The sequence below is a fragment of the Macaca thibetana genome, chromosome 19 (genome assembly GCF_024542745.1).
Source record: "Macaca thibetana thibetana isolate TM-01 chromosome 19, ASM2454274v1, whole genome shotgun sequence".
Taxonomy (NCBI): Eukaryota; Metazoa; Chordata; class Mammalia; order Primates; family Cercopithecidae; genus Macaca; species Macaca thibetana.
The window spans coordinates 45443685-45460445 of record NC_065596.1 but is presented as its reverse complement, the minus strand read 5'-3'; the positions used below and the strand labels follow the sequence as shown (position 1 = coordinate 45460445).

Here is a 16761-nt window from a genome sequence, read left to right as displayed (position 1 = left end):
AAAGCTGCAGAAAGTTGATGACTATTGAAATGAGGCTGGGTGCTGCGCACCTGAGGGCTCACTGTATCATTCTACTTTTGTGTATGTTTGCAAACTTCTTTGCTAGATAAGAAATTCATCTAGCAGCGGCTCACGCCTGTAACCCCAGCACTTTGGGAGGCCGAGGCGGGCAGATCACCTGAAGTCAGGAGTTCGAGACCATCCTGGGCAACATGGTGAAACCCCGTCTCTACCAAAAATACAAAAATTAGCTGGGCGTGGTGGCACATACCTGTAATCACAGCTACTTGGGAGGCTGAGGCAGGAGAATCGCTTAAACCCGGGAGGCGGAGGCTGCAGTGAGCCAAGATCACACTGCCATACTCCAGCCTGGGTGACAGAGTGAGACTCCGTCTCAAAAAAAAAAAAAAAAAAAAAAAAATTTAGAAGTGCGTCTGGTTTCCTTGTGAAGAGGAGGCAAGAGAAAAAGTGTGGAAGAAGTGGGAGTGGGTTTAGGGTCTGTGTTGCAAGCTAGTTCCTGTGCTCAAGTTTGAAGAGTTCTTGTGCTTTCAAGTTTGAAGAGTCTCTAGGGTCTGGATCTAGTTGGCTTCAGGCTTTCCCTGACTGAGGAAGCCCCCAAGGTCCGCAGTCCAGCTTGGGTTACCCTCTCCTTCCCCACTTCTCACCGCCGGACACCTTGGCCCTTTTTGAAAGTGAGGCCCAGGGCGGCCCCAGCCCTGCCCCTCCTCCCAGCTCCACATCTGGTCCTGATGTCAACAGCCAGGGTGGGCGGTGGCCATGTTTTTCAGCTCCCGCCCAGCCTCAGGGGAGGGGTGGACTGCCCTGTCCCCACCCCTTACTCACAGTGACTGACACGGGTCACACACGCAGTAGGCTAAAGGCCAGGAACAAACTTTAATTCCCAAACCGGACCCTTAAATCACAAGGACATCAGATCTGGCTCAATCCCTGACAGGGTGAATTGGAACCTGGCCCCTACTTGGCCTCTAACCCCTTCCACTGGGTCTAGTGGGGACTCTGATGCCGAATAGGGGCTGTAGATCAGTGAGGACGTATGTGTGTGTGGAGGGGTAGCAGGAGCCGCTTGGTTACATAAGCACGTGTTGGGGTGGGGCAGGTGTCCCTCTGGTCTGAGGGTCCTCGTATGTCCAAGGTCTCCGTGCATAATTGCAGACCCAGATGTCTCTGCATTTGGGAGAATCAGGGTGCTTAAAAAGGGGTGACTGAGGGCTGCACTTGCGAAGGTGGCTGGGGACTGTGCCTCCGTGGGAGCGGCGTGTCTAAGTGGGAAGATACTCCGGGAAGCCAGGACGATGTCATATGTGGGTAGCTGTGTGGACCAGTGGTTGGGGGTATGTGGACATCGGTGGTCACAGGCTGGGAGAGTGGTGCAGCCACGAGAGGGAGCATGTGTCAGGGCCATAGACAGTGACGGTCTCTCTGTGGCATGGCTCAGGAGGGGGCATGATGTTCCCTGTGCCAGGCACCAGAGACAGGGACACTGAGAAGTTCGATGAATGGAGAGGGCGTGTGAGCTGTGAATATGTGTGGCTGTTTCTGTGGCTTATAAAGGTGACAGGCAGACTCCCACATTTTGGGTGAAGATCCAGGGGAGTTGGTGGGTTACCTGGCTATGTGCTTGTGATTGCAGATGGACTATATTTATGTCTGTGGAAAGCTAACGCAGCAGTTGCTTTGTGGCTCTTGTAGTTGTGTATGAGTGTGTGGTTGTGCATCTTAACAGCAGCATGAGTCAAGTAAGTGAGTGTGTGGGCCGTGGGACAGTCTCTGGAAAACAGCTGCAGGTGTGTAATGTGGCTGCCTGCAGTGTACACTTTGGAGACATTAACCCTGTCCATACCCACTGTTGAGGCTGGAGGCACCGTCCCGGGCACCCACCACCTCCAAGTTGCCTTCCTTCATGTGGTCTGCATGGTGGAATGAAGGTCAGTGGGACGGACTTGCAGTTGGAAGGCTGGGGGGATGTTGAAAAGGCCACTGATGGTGGGCTTGAGGCTCAGGGAGTCCAGTGGGCACGGGCTCTCCAGGGAGAAGGCTTGCAGGATGGTGGTGAAGAAGAGGAAGAGCTCTGCTTTTGCCAGGCCCTCTCCAAGGCAGACACGCTTCCCTTGTGAGGAGAGAGAGAGAAAGGGCTGAGCCAGTCCTCCTCACACCTAGGCCCATGGGGAGAACAGGGGGGCCAACAGTAAGCCCAGGGTGCAGAAGGGTGCCCCCAGCTGGCACAGATGCCTGGAGTTTGCCAGCGCCTGCTCGTGATACCCAAGGCTGCAACAGATACCTAAAGAGAAGGGCAGGAACGCCTCATGCTTCCTGAACCGTCCATCTGCATCCAGGAAACGGTCTGGGTTGAACTCTTCTGGGTGCTTGAAGATGCTGGGGTCATGCAGGATGGAGCCAAGGAGGGGGAAGACCTCCATGCCCTGAGGGGAAATAATAATCAGGCTACAAATCCCTTCCCACCCAAGTCTATTCGGTCCTCGAGTATGGAGCACAAGTCTGGGGTGCCAGGGACACGAGTTTACAAACATAACGGCATCAACATTTGTTGAGTGTTGAGTGGCATGCAGCAGCTCATGCCTGTAATCCCAGCCACGTGGGAGGCTGAGGTGAGAGAAGCATTTGAGCCCAGGAGTTTGAGACCAGCCTGGGCAATATAACAAGACCTTGTCTCTCCGAAAAATGAAAAAATTAGCCAGGCATGGTGGCGTGAGCCCATAGTCCCAGCTGCTCAGGAGGCTGAGGTGAGAGGATCACTTGAGCCCAGGAGTTCAAGGCTGCTGTGAGCTATGCTTGTACCACTGCATCCCAGCCTGGGAGGCAGAGAGAGACCCTGTCAAGAAAGAAAGAGGAAAAGAGGAAGAGAGGAAGGGAGGAAGGGAGAAAAGAAGGAAGGAAGCAAGGAAAGAAGGAAGAGAGGAAGAGAGAAAGAGGGAAAGAAAAAAAAGGAAAGAAGGAAGGAAGGAACGAAAGAAAAGAAAAGAAAGTTGGGCGCAGTGGCTCAAGCCTGTAATCCCAGCACTTTGGGAGGCCGAGGCGGGCAGATCACGTGGTCAGGAGATGGAGACCATCCTGGCTAACACGGTGAAACCCCGTCTCTACTAAAAATACAAAAAAATTAGCCAGGCGTGGTGACGGGCACCTGTAGTCCCAGCTACTCAGGAGGCTGAGGCAAGAGAATGGTGTGAACCCGGGAGGTAGAGCTTGCAGTGAGCCGAGATCGCATCACTGCACTCCAGCCTGGGTGACAGAGCAAGACTCCGTCTAAAAAAAAAAAAGAAAAGAAAGAGAGAGGGGCAAAGAATACTATATGCGGGCTGGGTGACCTTGGCAAATCTTCTAGAAACTTTTCAAGTTCTCAGTTTCCTTATCTGTAAGATGGGCATGATAATGGTATAGGGTTGCTTTAAAGATTAAATGAGATAATAGATATGGAAAGCACTCAGAATAACCCCTGGTGCAGAGCAGGTCCTCAAGCCTGGATACCTGTCATTATCATCACTCAAGTGTTGCTGCCTGGTACACAGGACCGGCTCCCAAGTAGCTGAGCTGGTGTTTGTTTTACAAGCATTATCTTACAGCTCCAAGTTGATACTATTATTGTTTCTAATTTAGAGGAGGGATATATTGAGGTTCAGAGGGAGAAGTGATTTGCCCAAGGCCCCATTTACAAAACAGGAGGGGGTAGGCCAGGCGCGATGGCTCACACTTGTAATCCCAGCACTTTGGGAGGCCGAGGCTGGCGGATCATGAGGTCAGGAGTTTGAGACCAGCCTAACCAACATGGTGAAACCCCGTCTCTACTAAAAATACAAAAATTAGCTGGGTGTAGTGGCACGCACCTGTAATTGCAGCTACTCAGGAGGCTGAGGCAAGAGAATCGCTTGAACCCGGGAGGCGGAGGTTGCAGTGAGCCGAGATCGTGCCACTGCACTCCAGCCTGGGCAACAGAGCGAGACTCCATCTCAGAAAAAAAAAAAAAAAAAGGAAGAAGAAAAAGAAAATAGCCGCAAAGCAGCACTGGATCCTAACAGCCGCAGATTTGATTCTGCAGTGAAGGTGGAGGGAGCTGCTTGCACTAAACCGCTGGGGTTTCTGGGGAAACATCGCCCCCTTTTGGTTCTTCATCAGAGCTGCTCTCCAGTGAAGGGCACTGAGATTGAGGGAGAGAGACAGAGGAGAGAATGTGTCTGCATCAGGGGCTAAGGGTCGAGAGGGCTTCCCTTAGTCCTGGACTTGCTCCTCAGTTTTCAAGCTGCTTCTCTGTATGTTACCTCATTCGACTGTCCCGACCACTTTGGAAGGAGATAGAATTAGGAGATCTCTGGGGCAGATGGGGCCCAGAGATAGAGTCAAAGGGCAAGAAAACATAAACCAAAAAGAAACAGAAAGAGTTAAAAGATGCAGAAAGGGAGGGAGTGTCAGAGAAAGAAGGAGGAGAAAGATGCAGTGGGGAGTAGAGGAGGAAGAGAGAGAGAGAGAGAGAGAGAGAGAGAGAGAGAGACTGACTAAGATCAGAGAAAGTCAGGGAGACACTGATAGCAGCCAACCCGGGCTCAGGCCCCGAGGCAGAGAGCCATGGGCCGCGGCTGCACGCATACCCACCTGGGGCAGGGTGTAGCCTCGGAAGCGGGTGGTCCGCATGAGGGTGCGGGGGATTCCCATGGGCACCAGCGCCAGCAGCCGCTGTGCTTCATGTAGAACCGCGTCGGTGTAAGGGAGGCGGGTACGGTCCCCTAGGCTTGGTGCCTGGCCAGACCCCAGCTCCTGAGTCAGCTCCTCACGTACCCGCTCTGCAAGCAAGAGGAGGGCGGGAGTCGGACAGCAGGTAGGGCCCAAGGATCCTCCCCTCAGAAGCCCATCTGCTTGCATAGCTGTAGTTTGGGGTGAGGCTGACAGGTGGGGAGGAGTAGTCCCCCAGCCCTCACTGAGCCCAAAGACCACACATCTTGTGTGTTGGGTGTTCCATCTATCTTCTCTCTCTCTCTTATTTTATTTTATTTATTTATTTTTTGAGACCGAGTTTTGCTCTGTTGCCTAGGCTAGAGTGCAATGGCGCGATCTCGGCTCACCACCTCTGCCTCCCGGATTCAAGTGATTCTCCTGCCTCAGCCTCCTGAGTAGCTGGGATTACACACTCTGTCACCCAGTCTGGAGTGCAGTGGCGCGATCTCGGCTCACTGCAACTCCGCCTCCTGGGTTCAAGAGATTCTCCTACCTCAGCCTCCCGAGTAGCTGGGACTACAGACGCCTGCCATCATGCCCGGCTCATTTTTGTATTTTTAGTAGAGACAGGGTTTTGCCATGTTGGCCAGGCTGGTCTCAAACTCCTGACCTCAGGTGATCCGTCCGCTTTGGCCTCCCAAAGTGCCGGGATTACAGACGTGAGCCACCGTACCCAGCCTTCTCTTTTTTTTTTTTGAGACAGGGTCTTACTCTGTTGCCGAGGCTGGTGCAGCAGTGCAATGATGGCTCACTGTAATAGCCTTCACCTCACCTAATGGGCTCAAGTGATCCTTTCACCTCAGTTTCCTGAGTAGCTATGACCACAGGCGCACACCACCACGCCCAGCTAACTTTTCTATTTTTGGTAGAGACAGGACCTCACTATGTTGCCCAGGCTGATCTTGAACTCCTAGCCTCAAGTGATCCTCCCACCTCAGCCTCCCAAAGTGCTGGGATTACAGGCATAAGCCACCATGCCTGGCTCATCTATACTTTCTTAATTCCCATAGCACCCTTGTGAGATAGGTATTGTTATCTATCCCCATTTCCTAGATGAAGAAACCGAAGACTCAGAGAACCCAAGTCATTGCCAGAAGTCACAGCTGGTTCCACTCCTGCAACACTACCAGGACCTCAACTCCCAGGTCAGCCCATCCCCATGACCCGCAGCAGCTGCCTAACCCTAAAATGCTGGAGTTGGGCCGGGCGCCTTGGCTCATGCCTGTAATCCCAGAACTTTGGGAGGCCGAGATGGGCAGATCACTTGAGGTCAGGAGTTTGGGACCGGCCTGACCAACATGGGGATACCCTGTCTCTCCTAAACGTACAAAAGTTAGCTGGGTGTGGTGGTGCACGCTTGTAATCCTAGCTACTCGGCAGGCTAAGGCAGGAGAATTGCTTGAACCCGGGAGGCTGGAGGTTGCAGTGAGCCGAGATCACACTACTGCATTCCAGCCTGGGCGACACAGGGAGACTCTATCCCCTATAAAAAAATAAAAAATAAAAATAAAAAACCAATTTGACCCTGCCCTTCCCTGCTCAGAGTCATTCCATTGCTCCCCATGGCTCAGCATAAGGCACCTAATGTATCACTAAGGCGGCGAGGCCCACAGACACCTGCCTTGTCTTTCACTATGCCTCATACTGCAGTCAGCAACTCCTGAACCTCCTCTGGCTCCCGGACATCCCAAACGCCGTGCCCATTGATGCCTCAAAGATCTAGCTCAGCCTGTCTGCTCGGCCTGCCCACTCTTCCCTCTAAAACTCTCACTTTTTGTTTTTTGAGACAGTGTCTCCCTCTGTCACCCAGGCTGGAGTGCAGTGGTGTGATGTCAGTTCACTGCAACTTCTACCTCCTGGGCTCAAGCAATTCTCATTCCTCAGCCGCCCGAGTAGCTGGGATTACAGGTGCATGCCACCACCTGTATTTTTAGTAGAGATGGGGTTTCACTATGTTACCCAGGCTGGTCTTAAATTCCTGTTCTCAAGTGATCAGCCCGCCTCAGCCTCCCAAAGCTCTGGGATTATAGGCGTGAGCCACCTTGCTCAGCCGAGAACCCTCACTTCAGCCGAGAACCCTCACTTCTGTTCCCAAGGTGGAAAAGGCTCTTACTTTGGACATGAGGGTATTTCATCAGGAGCAGGAGGGTATAGCCGACCGTGGCGCTGACCGTCATCGTCCCAGCAAACAGCAAATAAATGACTGTCATCAGCATGTTCTTGTTGGTGAATTCTGTGTCTGGGTTTTGTTCCTCCTGAAAGAAACCAGGCAGAGGGGCTGAGAGAACACAGCCTTCGGGAAGTAAATGTCCAGAACAGCCAAGCCTGGGGTCAGCACTACGAGTTTTGTCACGGGGTTTAGATAAATTTTGGGGAAGGTTGGGAAGTCGACTCTTTTTTTTTTTGAGACAGAGTCTTGCTTTTTCGCCCAGGCTGAGTGCAGTGGCACGATCCTGGCTCACTGCAACCTCTGCCTCCTAGGTTCAAGCAATTCTCCCACCTCAGCCTCCTGAGTAGCTGGGATTACAGATGCGTGCCATCACGCCCGGCTAATTTTTGTATGTTCAGTGGAGACGGGGTTTCTCTATGTTGGCCAGGCTGGTTTTAAACTCCTGACCTCAGGTGATCCACCTGCCTCTGCCTCCCAAAGTGCTGGGATTACAGGTGTGAGATACTGTACCTGGCCGAGAAGTAGACTCTTGATGTTAGTTCTCTCTGGTTGGAATATTTTTTAAAATGAAAGAGAATACTACTAACAAAAACACAGAAAGTTATAAGCATTGATGAAGATGTGAAGACTTTGAAACCCATGTACACCATTGGTGGGAATGTGAAATGGTGTAGCCCTGTGGAAAACGGTACAGCAGTTCCTGAAAAAATCAAAAATACGGATGGGAGTGGTGGTCACATCTGTAATCCTGGCACTCCGGGAGGCTGAGGCAGGTAGTTTGCTGGAGCTCAGGAGTTTGAGATCAGCCTGGGGAACATAAAGAGACCTCATCTCTCCTAAAAATAAAAAAAATCAGCCAGGTGTGGTGGGGCACACCTGTAATTCCAGCTACTCAGGAGGCTGAGGCAGAAGGATCGGCTGAATTCAGGAGATCAGGGCTGCAATGAGCTATGATTGAACCACTGGACTAGAGCCCGGGCAACAGAATGAGACCCTATCTCAGAAAACAAACAAACAAAAATTAGAATTATAGAATTACCATATAATCCAGCAATTTGACTTCTAGGGATATAACCAAAAGAATTGAAAGCAGAGGCTGGGCATGGTGGCTCACGCCTGAAATCCCAGCACTTTGGGAGGCCTAGGCAGGTGGATCACCTGAGGTCAGGAGTTCGAGACCAGCCTGGGCAATATGGTGAAACCCTGTCTCTACTGAAAATACAAAAACAAAATTAGCTGGGTGTGGTGGCGGGCACCCGTAGTCCCAGCTACTTGGGAGACTGAGGCAGGAGAATCACTTGAACCCTGGAGGTGGAGGTTGCAGTGAGCTGAGATCGTGCCACTGCACTGTAGCCTGGACAACAGAGCAAGACTCCATCTCAAAAAAGAAAAAAAAAAAAAAAAATTGAAAGCAGGGACTTGAAGAGATACACTCATGTTAATAGCAGTATTATTCACAATTGCCAAGAACTGGAGGCAACCTGTGTCCATCAGTGAATGAATGGATACAGAGAATGTGGTATATACACACAGTTGAGTATCACTCAGGCTTAAAAAGGAACGAAATCCTGTCACAAGCTATAACATGGATGAACCTTAAGGACATTATGCCAAATGCAATGAGTCAGTCACAAAAGGACAAATACTGTATGAATCCACTCATATGAGGCACCTAGAATAGTCAAATCTATATAGACAAAGTAGAAAGGTGCCAGGCACAGTGGCTCACGCCTGTAGTCCCAGCACTTTGGGAGGCTGAGGCAGCTTGGTCACTTGAGGCCAGGAGTTTGAGATCAGCCTGGCCAACACAGTGAAACCCCGCCTCTACTAAAAATACAAAAATTAGCCAGGCGTGGTGGCGCACGCCTGTAGTCCCAGCTACTGGGGAGCCTGAAGCAGGAGAATCGCTTGAACCCAGGAGGCAGAGGTTGTTGTGAGCCAAGACTGCACCGCTGCACTCCAGTCTGGGTGACAGAGTGAGATTCTGTCTCAAAAAAAAAAAAAAAAAAAAAAAAAAAAAGGGTGATTGCCAGGGGTTGGGGAAGGGAGGAGCAGGCAGTTGTCTTTTTTTTTTTTTTTTTTTTTTCTCTCCTTTTTGTGGAGAACGGGGTCTCGCTATATTACCCAGGCAGGTCTCGAACTCCTGGGCTCAAGCTATCCTCCCGCCTGGCAGTTGTTTAATGGGTATAGAGTTTCAGCTTCACAACGTGAAGAGTTCTGGAGACTGATTGCATAACAATGTGAATGGCCGGGCGCAGTGGCTCAAGCCTGTAATTCCAGCACTTTGGGAGGCCGAGACGGGTGGATCACGAGGTCAGGAGATCGAGACCAACCTGGTGAACATGGTGAAACCCCGTCTCTACTAAAAAATACAAAAAAAAAAAAACTAGCCGGGCGAGGTGGCGGCGCCTGTAGTCCCAGCTACTCGGGAGGCTGAGGCAGGAGAATGGCGTGAACCCGGGAGGCAGAGCTTGCAGTGAGCTGAGATCCGGCCACTGCAACTCCAGCCCGGGAGACAGAGCGAGACTCCGTCTCAAAAAAAAAAAAAAAAAAAAAACCAATGTGAATGTACTTAACACTACTATACTGCATACCTAAAAATGGTTAAGATGGTAAATGTTATGTATATTTAACTATAGTTAAAACTAAAAAAAAAATGCAATAAAAGAGAAAAGAAATGGGGCAATAGAGTTAAGAAAAATTTTTCTTTCTCCACAAACAGGGAGGCTGCATTTAATTAAAGAATGTGGCCCCATTCTTCCAAAGTTCGTACAATTAAAAACTATTTATTTCCTTAGGAGTCCCCTTAATTCTAGTTTTCTTACAGGGCATGGTGGCTTATGCCTACAGTCCCAGCACTTTGGGAGTTCAAGGCGGCAGGAAGATTACATGAGCCCAGGATTTCAAGACCAGCCTGGGTAACATAGTGAGAGTCCGTCTCTACAAAGAAAAAAAAAATTTGGCCGGGCGCGGTGGCTCAAGCCTGTAATCCCAGCACTTTGGGAGGCCGAGAAGGGCGGATCACGAGGTCAGGAGATCGAGACCATCCTGGCTAACATGGTGAAACCCCGTCTCTACTAAAAAATACAAAAATCTAGCCGGGCGAGGTGGCGAGCGCCTGTAGTCCCAGCTACTCGGGAGGCTGAGGCAGGAGAATGGTGTAAACCCGGGAGGCGGAGGTTGCAGTGAGCTGAGATCCGGCCACTGCAGTCCAGCCTGGGTAACAGAGCGAGACTCTGTCTCAAAAAAAAAAAAAAAAAAAAAAAAAAAAGAAAAGAAAAAAAAAATTTAGCCAGGTGTGGTGGTGCGCACCTGTTGTCCCAGCTACTTAGGAGCCTGAGGCAGCAGGATTGCTTGAGCCCAGGAGTTCAAGGTTGCAGTGAGTTATGATTTTGCAACTGTACTCCAGCCTGGGCCACAGAAAGAGATCCTGTCTCTTTAAAAAAAAAAAAAAAAAAAAGAAAGAAAAAGAAATATTGTTCTCATATAATTAATAAAGTGGACTTTACTAACATAAATTGATATTGCAAGGCTTCCTAATAAACCACCATAATTCACATAAAATTGTGAATTTACATAAAAGTCTGGGGAGGCTGCAGGGGGTGGGATGAAGTGATCCTGGGGATTGATGGTGTGGGACCGTGGGCATGGGGCCTGAACACAAGGGCCGAGGTGGGAGGGAGAAAGAGGAGAAATGCTGGAGAGACAGAGAGCCCGGCACAAATGCCCAGGTTGGGGGCGGGAGAGGCAGTGAGAGCAACTCCCTGAAAGAGACAGAGATGTGCAGAGAAGGGACGCACACGCACACAGACACTCATACTCACAGAGACATGCAGAGAGAGAAAGAGAGAGGGACCCAGTCGAGGTCCCCAGGGACACCTGGCTGGGGACCTACCAGGTTACCACACCCATTCAGAGAGGGGGTCCCTGCACCCTTCCCGCACCTGTGCCATCTTCAACAGGAAGGCATCGACCAGGTCACGTGCGGGACCCGAAGCATCCAAGTTCCCCTGGTGCTGCTGCACCTGCCGGACTGTGAAGGCAGCTAGGGTGCTGACGTGGTGGAGGAGCTGCTTGTGGGGGCCTGGCAGGGGCCACAGGAACCAGGAACACATCTCATAGGTCTGTGGGGAGAAGGACGGCTAGTTCTCATGGGACCTTGGCAGGAACCTTCAGGGAAGGTAGTTGGAAAGGGGTCCCACCCACTCACCTGACCCCCCCGGGAGCTGACTCCCAGCAGGGTACCACCAGCTGCCCGGACCATGGCCTGGAACTCCTTATCCTCATAGGAGAAGCGGAGGCCAAAGAGGAGGGAGCAGACTACGTTGGAGGTGGCCTGGGCCAGCAGCAGGGAGGGATCGAATGGGCGTCCTGGGTGGAATGGGGGCAGTGAGGTAGGCTGTGATGGAGCCAGGCAGAGGGGAGCAGGTTGGGGCTGAACCCAACCAGAGAGAGACAGGGAGGCAGGGAAAGACAGATGGACAGACAGTGCAGGGAGAGAGCTAAACAGGCAAAGAAGGAGACAGACAGACAGGGACAGAGAAACAGACAGGGAGAAAGAAACTGAGTGACCATCACACGGACAAGGAGAGAGAAACAGAGGTAGACTTAGGGCCCGAAAAATAGAGGAAAGGAGAGAGAAAGAAAAGAGACAGAGAGAGTGAGATGGAGACCCAGGAACAATGGGATGATAGCACCAGGGACACACAGAGAGATGTCGTGACAGCCTTGGAGAGACAGTGGGACAGAGACAGAGGGCGGGGGTGAACAGAACCCCCAGCCCAGCCCTAGAGTCCAAGGCTTCCCCTCCCGCCCATTCCAGGACCTGGGTTGGGGCCACCCCCAGCCACAGTAGGAGAGTTTTCCTTTTCACTTGGCTGGAGACCCTGGGGTGACCCCGCCATGCTGACCTTCTGTCCCCTGGAATGCCTCCACCAAACACCGGGCCTCCGCCTGGATCAGCTCCTCGCCTTCTCGCTTCCCCATGCCCAGGTCCCGCAGAGCAAGCATGGTAAACTTCCTCAGCTGCCTCCACCGCTCCCCGTTGGAGAAGAAAACCCCTGCGCAGAAGGCTAGACTCAAAGAGGGAACAGCACCTCTGCCCATTCCCCCTTCTTTCTTTCTTTCTTTTTTTTTTTTTTGAGACAGAGTCTCGCTCTGTTGCCCAGGCTGGAGTGCAGTGGCGTGATCTTGTCTCACTGCAACCTCTGCCTCCCAGGTTCAAGCAATTCTCCTGCCTCAGCCTCCTGAGTAGCTGGAACTACAGGTGCATGCCACCATGCCCGACTAATTGTATTTTTAGTGGAGATGGGGTTTCACTGTGTTAGCCAGGATGGTCTCGATCTTCTGACCTCGTGATCTGCCCGCCTCAGCCTCCTAAAGTGTTGGGATTATAGGCGTGAGCCACTGCGACCGGCCGATTCCCCCTTCTTTCTAGTGAGGTTCTCTGAGGGGGACTCTTCAGGCTCCATCTGAGTCCATTCCAGCCTAGCCCAGGGATGAGGATTTAGTAGGTGTTCAATAAATGCATAATCAAAGTGGTTCTCCCATCCTTTGGCCTTGGGTAAGGGAGTACATTCTCCTGAAAAGTAGGCAGCTGGGATGACCCAGGCTCCTTCTGTTTTGTAATTATTATTATTATTGAGACAAGGTCTTGCTCTGTCACCCAGGCTGGAGTGCAATGGCACGATCTCGGCTCATTGCAACCTCTGCCTCCCAGGTTCAAGTGATTCTCCTGCCTCAGTCTCCCAGCTAGCTGGGATTACAGGCATACACCACTACACCCGGCTAATTTTTATATCTTTAGTAGAGATGGGGCTTCGCCATGCTGTCTAGGCTGGTCTTGAACTCCTGACCTGAGGTGATCCATCTGCCTCAGCCTCCCAAAGTGCTAGGATGACAGGTGCGAGCACCGCACCTGGCCTGCTCTGTAATTAACCAGGATGAATGAAGAGTTCTTTCCTCCTTTCTTCTTTCCTTGCATCCAACCATCCCATCATTTATGGAGTCCCACTGGGTCCTGGGTCCTGTGCCCCATGTAATTCGGAGGTTGAATCCAGAGGGAGGATGGAACTGTACCGTTTTCCTCCTTTATCCAAGACACTTGTTCCAGACAGACCCTCCCTGTCCAACGCCAGCCTGTCGTGGCCTCTTGGGCACCTCCCCTTGGGCATCTCCTGCCCTGGCCCCAGTGTGTTCCAAAGTGATCTCAGCATCTCTCCTTTCTCTGTTTCAGCCCACCATCCATTCCCTGGCCAGAGCCCCAGGCCTCTCCCAATTACTCCTTCCTCCCCATCCCCTGGCCCCAGCCCTGGTCCATCACCCTGGGCTCCTAGCCTCCATTTTCATCCCCTTCAGGCAGCAACCACAGGATCTTCCCAACTCTGACTACAGCTGTTCCCTGCTTAAAACCGACTGCTCCCAGGAAAAACAAAAGCCCAAACACTCTGGCATGACTCACAGACCCCGCATGACCAGGGATTTCCCTGGCTTCTCAGCTTTGTTACTTAGCCCACTACGACTGCACTGGTCTCTCACTTCCTCAAAGGGGTCAGGATCCCCTGTCTAGGCCTGTGATCCTGCAGTTCCCTCTGCCTGCATCACTCTCACCCCCTTCCATCCCATCCTTGGTGAACTAATTTGTTCATCCTTCAAGGCCCAGCTCAAATGCTACCTCCTCTGAAAAGCCTTCCCTGATTCCCTCTTTACCCTCGTACAGGTGCCTGTGCCCTGTGTTTGCCCTCAAATCTGTCCCTCTCATTTTAGGATTATATTCCCTCCCTCTATTATCTTACTGCAGTACAAGCCCGCCTCTCCCACAGTAGGAGAGGACACCACACCTGTCTGAGTCATCTCCGTGTACCTGGTACTCAGTATAGGACCGGGCATAATGATCATTTTTATGTTTGTTTGTGTTTTGTGGAGGCAGAGTCTCACCATGTTGCCCAGGCTTGTCTCAAACACCTAGGCTCAAGTCATCCTTCCAATTCAGCCTCCCAAAGTGCTGGGGTTACAGGCATGAGCCACCATGCCCAGCCTGAAAATTCACCAGTTGAATGAATGAATGCTTCTCTCAAAGTCATGCTTTTGTAGGTGCTGGTCTTTCTGCCTGGAACACCCTCCCCACTCATCTTATGAGTCTCAGCTTTGACAGCCTGTCTTCAGGAAGACTTTCTGAATCTCCCTCGCCAAACGAGCTGGGTCAGGTACCTCCTCTAAATTCCTACAGTCCTAGGGCTTCCTTCAGCCTGGCCCTGATCCCTCTTGCCCTGACCCCTCCCCATCCCACCCTGACCTTTCCCCCTGTGCTTCCCCGTCTTGGCCCTGACCACTCTGGGCTGGCACCGTGTCGTGAGTCTGTTTCCCCACTGGCCTCGGTGCTCTGGGGAAGCAGCACCAGTGCTGTCTTAGTCACTGTTGAGTTCCTGGCAGCACCCAGCATGGGCCTCCTGCTTTCTGTTGTAACACAGAGAACTGCCTCTATCATTGGAGGGCTTACCCACCCATCCTCAGGACCTTGAAAGCGCTCTGGAATCTTTCTGAACCCTCAGGGCTTTACCTGGATCACTGATGGTTATCACTGATACCACAACCTGGTGGTTAATGAGTGCTCACTCTGCACAAGGCTCAGTCCTCACTCAATCACTCAGTCCTACATGATGGGCACTGCTTTTTGCTTGTTCGTTTGTTTGAGATGGAGGCTCGCTCTGTTGCCCAGACTGGAGTGCAGTGGCATGATCTTGGCTCACTGCAACCTCTGTCTCCCGGGTTCAAGGGATTCTCCTGCCTCAGCCTCCCGAGTATCTGAGATTACAGGTACGCGCCACCATGCCCAGCTCATTTTTATATTTTTAGTAGAGACATGGCTTCGCCATGTTGGCCAGGCTGGTCTCGAACTCCTGACCTCAAGTGATCCACCCACCTCCGCCTCCCAAAGTGTTGGGATTTCAGGCATAAGCCACTGCCTCCCAGCCGATGGGCACTGTTATCACTCCATTTTACAGATGAGGAAACAGGCATTAAGCCATGTGCAAAGGTCACACACCGGTTAGTGGTGGCAGGCTGTGAGTGGAGGGCCTAGCAGCCCTTGACTTACCATGGCCATCAAAAGTCCGTTCCAGCATCGCTATGGTTCCCCGGCCACTGAACTCTTCAGCCTGACCTCCCAGGGCCTCTCGCACAGCCTCCTGCCCAACCAGGACCACCACGGGCCGCCAGGGTCCCAGGTAGATGGTGAACACCGGTCCGTACTTCTTACTCAGCTGGGCACAGGGAGGAAGAAAGAAGAGGATGCTGTGACCTCTTCCAGCCAAGTTGTCTCCATCATGGCCCCTGTCACTGGAGGAGCCACCGAGTTTAGCTTCTACACCCTTTACCAGGAACCTGCCCCCACTCCAGCAGAAATAGCTGAGGCTCAGTTCTCTTTTTGTACTAGGCTCCCGGGCCTCCTCCCTCAGTACGTCCTTCAGTGGCATCCCCCAACTTCCTGTCATTCCCTTGCTTCCTGCTGAACCTTAACTTCTGACACTGGGCAATCCAGAAGCAGTTTGGGTCTCCCCTAATTCCTTAGGGCCCCCCTACCTACCAAATATCCAGCCACCCTTTTCAGTCACTGCAAAACCCTCAAATTCTAGAGCAGACACTGCTGAGTATCTGCCCCATCTCTTCCCCCACGACCCCACCCCTTTTTCTATGTCCTTGAAGTCACCCAGAATCCTTTTGAATGGGAAACTTCAGGCCTCTTCCCGCTCCGACCCGCTATCCCCTAAGGCTGGGGCTGCCTCTGCCTTCTTTCTTGCTCTCCTTCCCTCCCCCATCCCAGGAACTCCCAGCTGAGCTCCACCCATCCTCCCATCCCGCATTCTGAGCAGACAGATTCCTTCAGCGGGACCCCCTCTCTGAGCCTGCAATCCTCCAGCCTCTTCTTTGCCTCCAACTCCCGCAGGGACGCCTCCCCCTTTTCTTCTTTGTGCCCTCTTCAGCATGCCCCACCTGTATGGCTCCAGCTACCTCTCCCTCTGGGGCAAGCCCAGCCGCATCAGCTTCTCCTTGGCTGGAGGACTCCTGTCTCTCTCAGCCTCGGTCCCTGCCCATCACCTTCCCAGGATTCTCTGTAGGCAGAGGTCTCTGCCCCTCCTAGCCCTGGTCCCCCACCCCACGATCCTCTCTCCCGGGCACCTCTCCGGTTCTCAGCCCTGGACAACCTGCTGCAGCCCCCACCCCAGGAAAGCTGCAGCCCCTTTGCCTTGGGACCGCTGCCCCTGCCTCCTCCCTAGGATACCCGAAAACCCCCTCGCCCTGGCAATCGGGTTTCTCTCCCAGGGACTCCCAGCCCTTAGCCAGGACGTCCCCTGGGCCCCTCACCCGCATGAGCCCCGAGTACAGCGCCCCGGGCCGTAGCTGCAGAAGGTTTCCCAGCAGTGGCAGCGGCGTGGGCCCGGGGGGCAGCTGGCCTCGGGCCCGGGTCCCAGACAGCGCCAGCGTCAGCAGCAGGAGCAGCGCCAGCGCCAGCAGCAGCGCCCAGGTGCCGGTCGCCTCCATCTCGGCAGGTCGGCTCCTTCTCCTCTCCCAGGCGCTCCGCGCGGCTGGGTTAGTTAGGGGCGGGAGCCGGGCGTCTCCCTCCCCAGCAAAGTCAGGCGCGGGGCGGGGCAGCTAGCCCAGCCCCCTGCCTGCTGGGCAGGCTTATCTCCCCGCCGCCAGGTTTCTCCCGGACCACCGCCGCCGCCTGATGTCTGGAGCTCATGCTCCAACGGATGTCTCGGAGGTCACCCAGGTTTACGCGGGGCTCGGGCGGCGGAGACAGCGCCTTGGGCCCCCGGGTAGGGAGGAAGCAAACAGAAGAACCTGGA

General features: G+C 52.9%; 1 protein-coding gene across 1 annotated transcript; it reads right to left on the bottom strand.

Annotated features, from left to right (window-relative positions):
- Window positions 1-870: 870 nt before the first annotated feature.
- LOC126942144 (cytochrome P450 2S1) lies at window positions 871-16476 on the bottom strand. The gene is made up of 9 exons (XM_050769395.1): window positions 16277-16476; window positions 15009-15174; window positions 11824-11973; window positions 11124-11284; window positions 10858-11037; window positions 6857-6998; window positions 4624-4811; window positions 2300-2441; window positions 871-2128 (listed from the first exon to the last, which is right to left on the bottom strand). Exons 1-9 carry the CDS (start codon window positions 16451-16453, stop codon window positions 1920-1922), a joined length of 1515 nt encoding a protein of 504 aa, XP_050625352.1. The 5' UTR covers window positions 16454-16476; the 3' UTR covers window positions 871-1919.
- Between the last annotated feature and the right edge of the window lie 285 nt (window positions 16477-16761).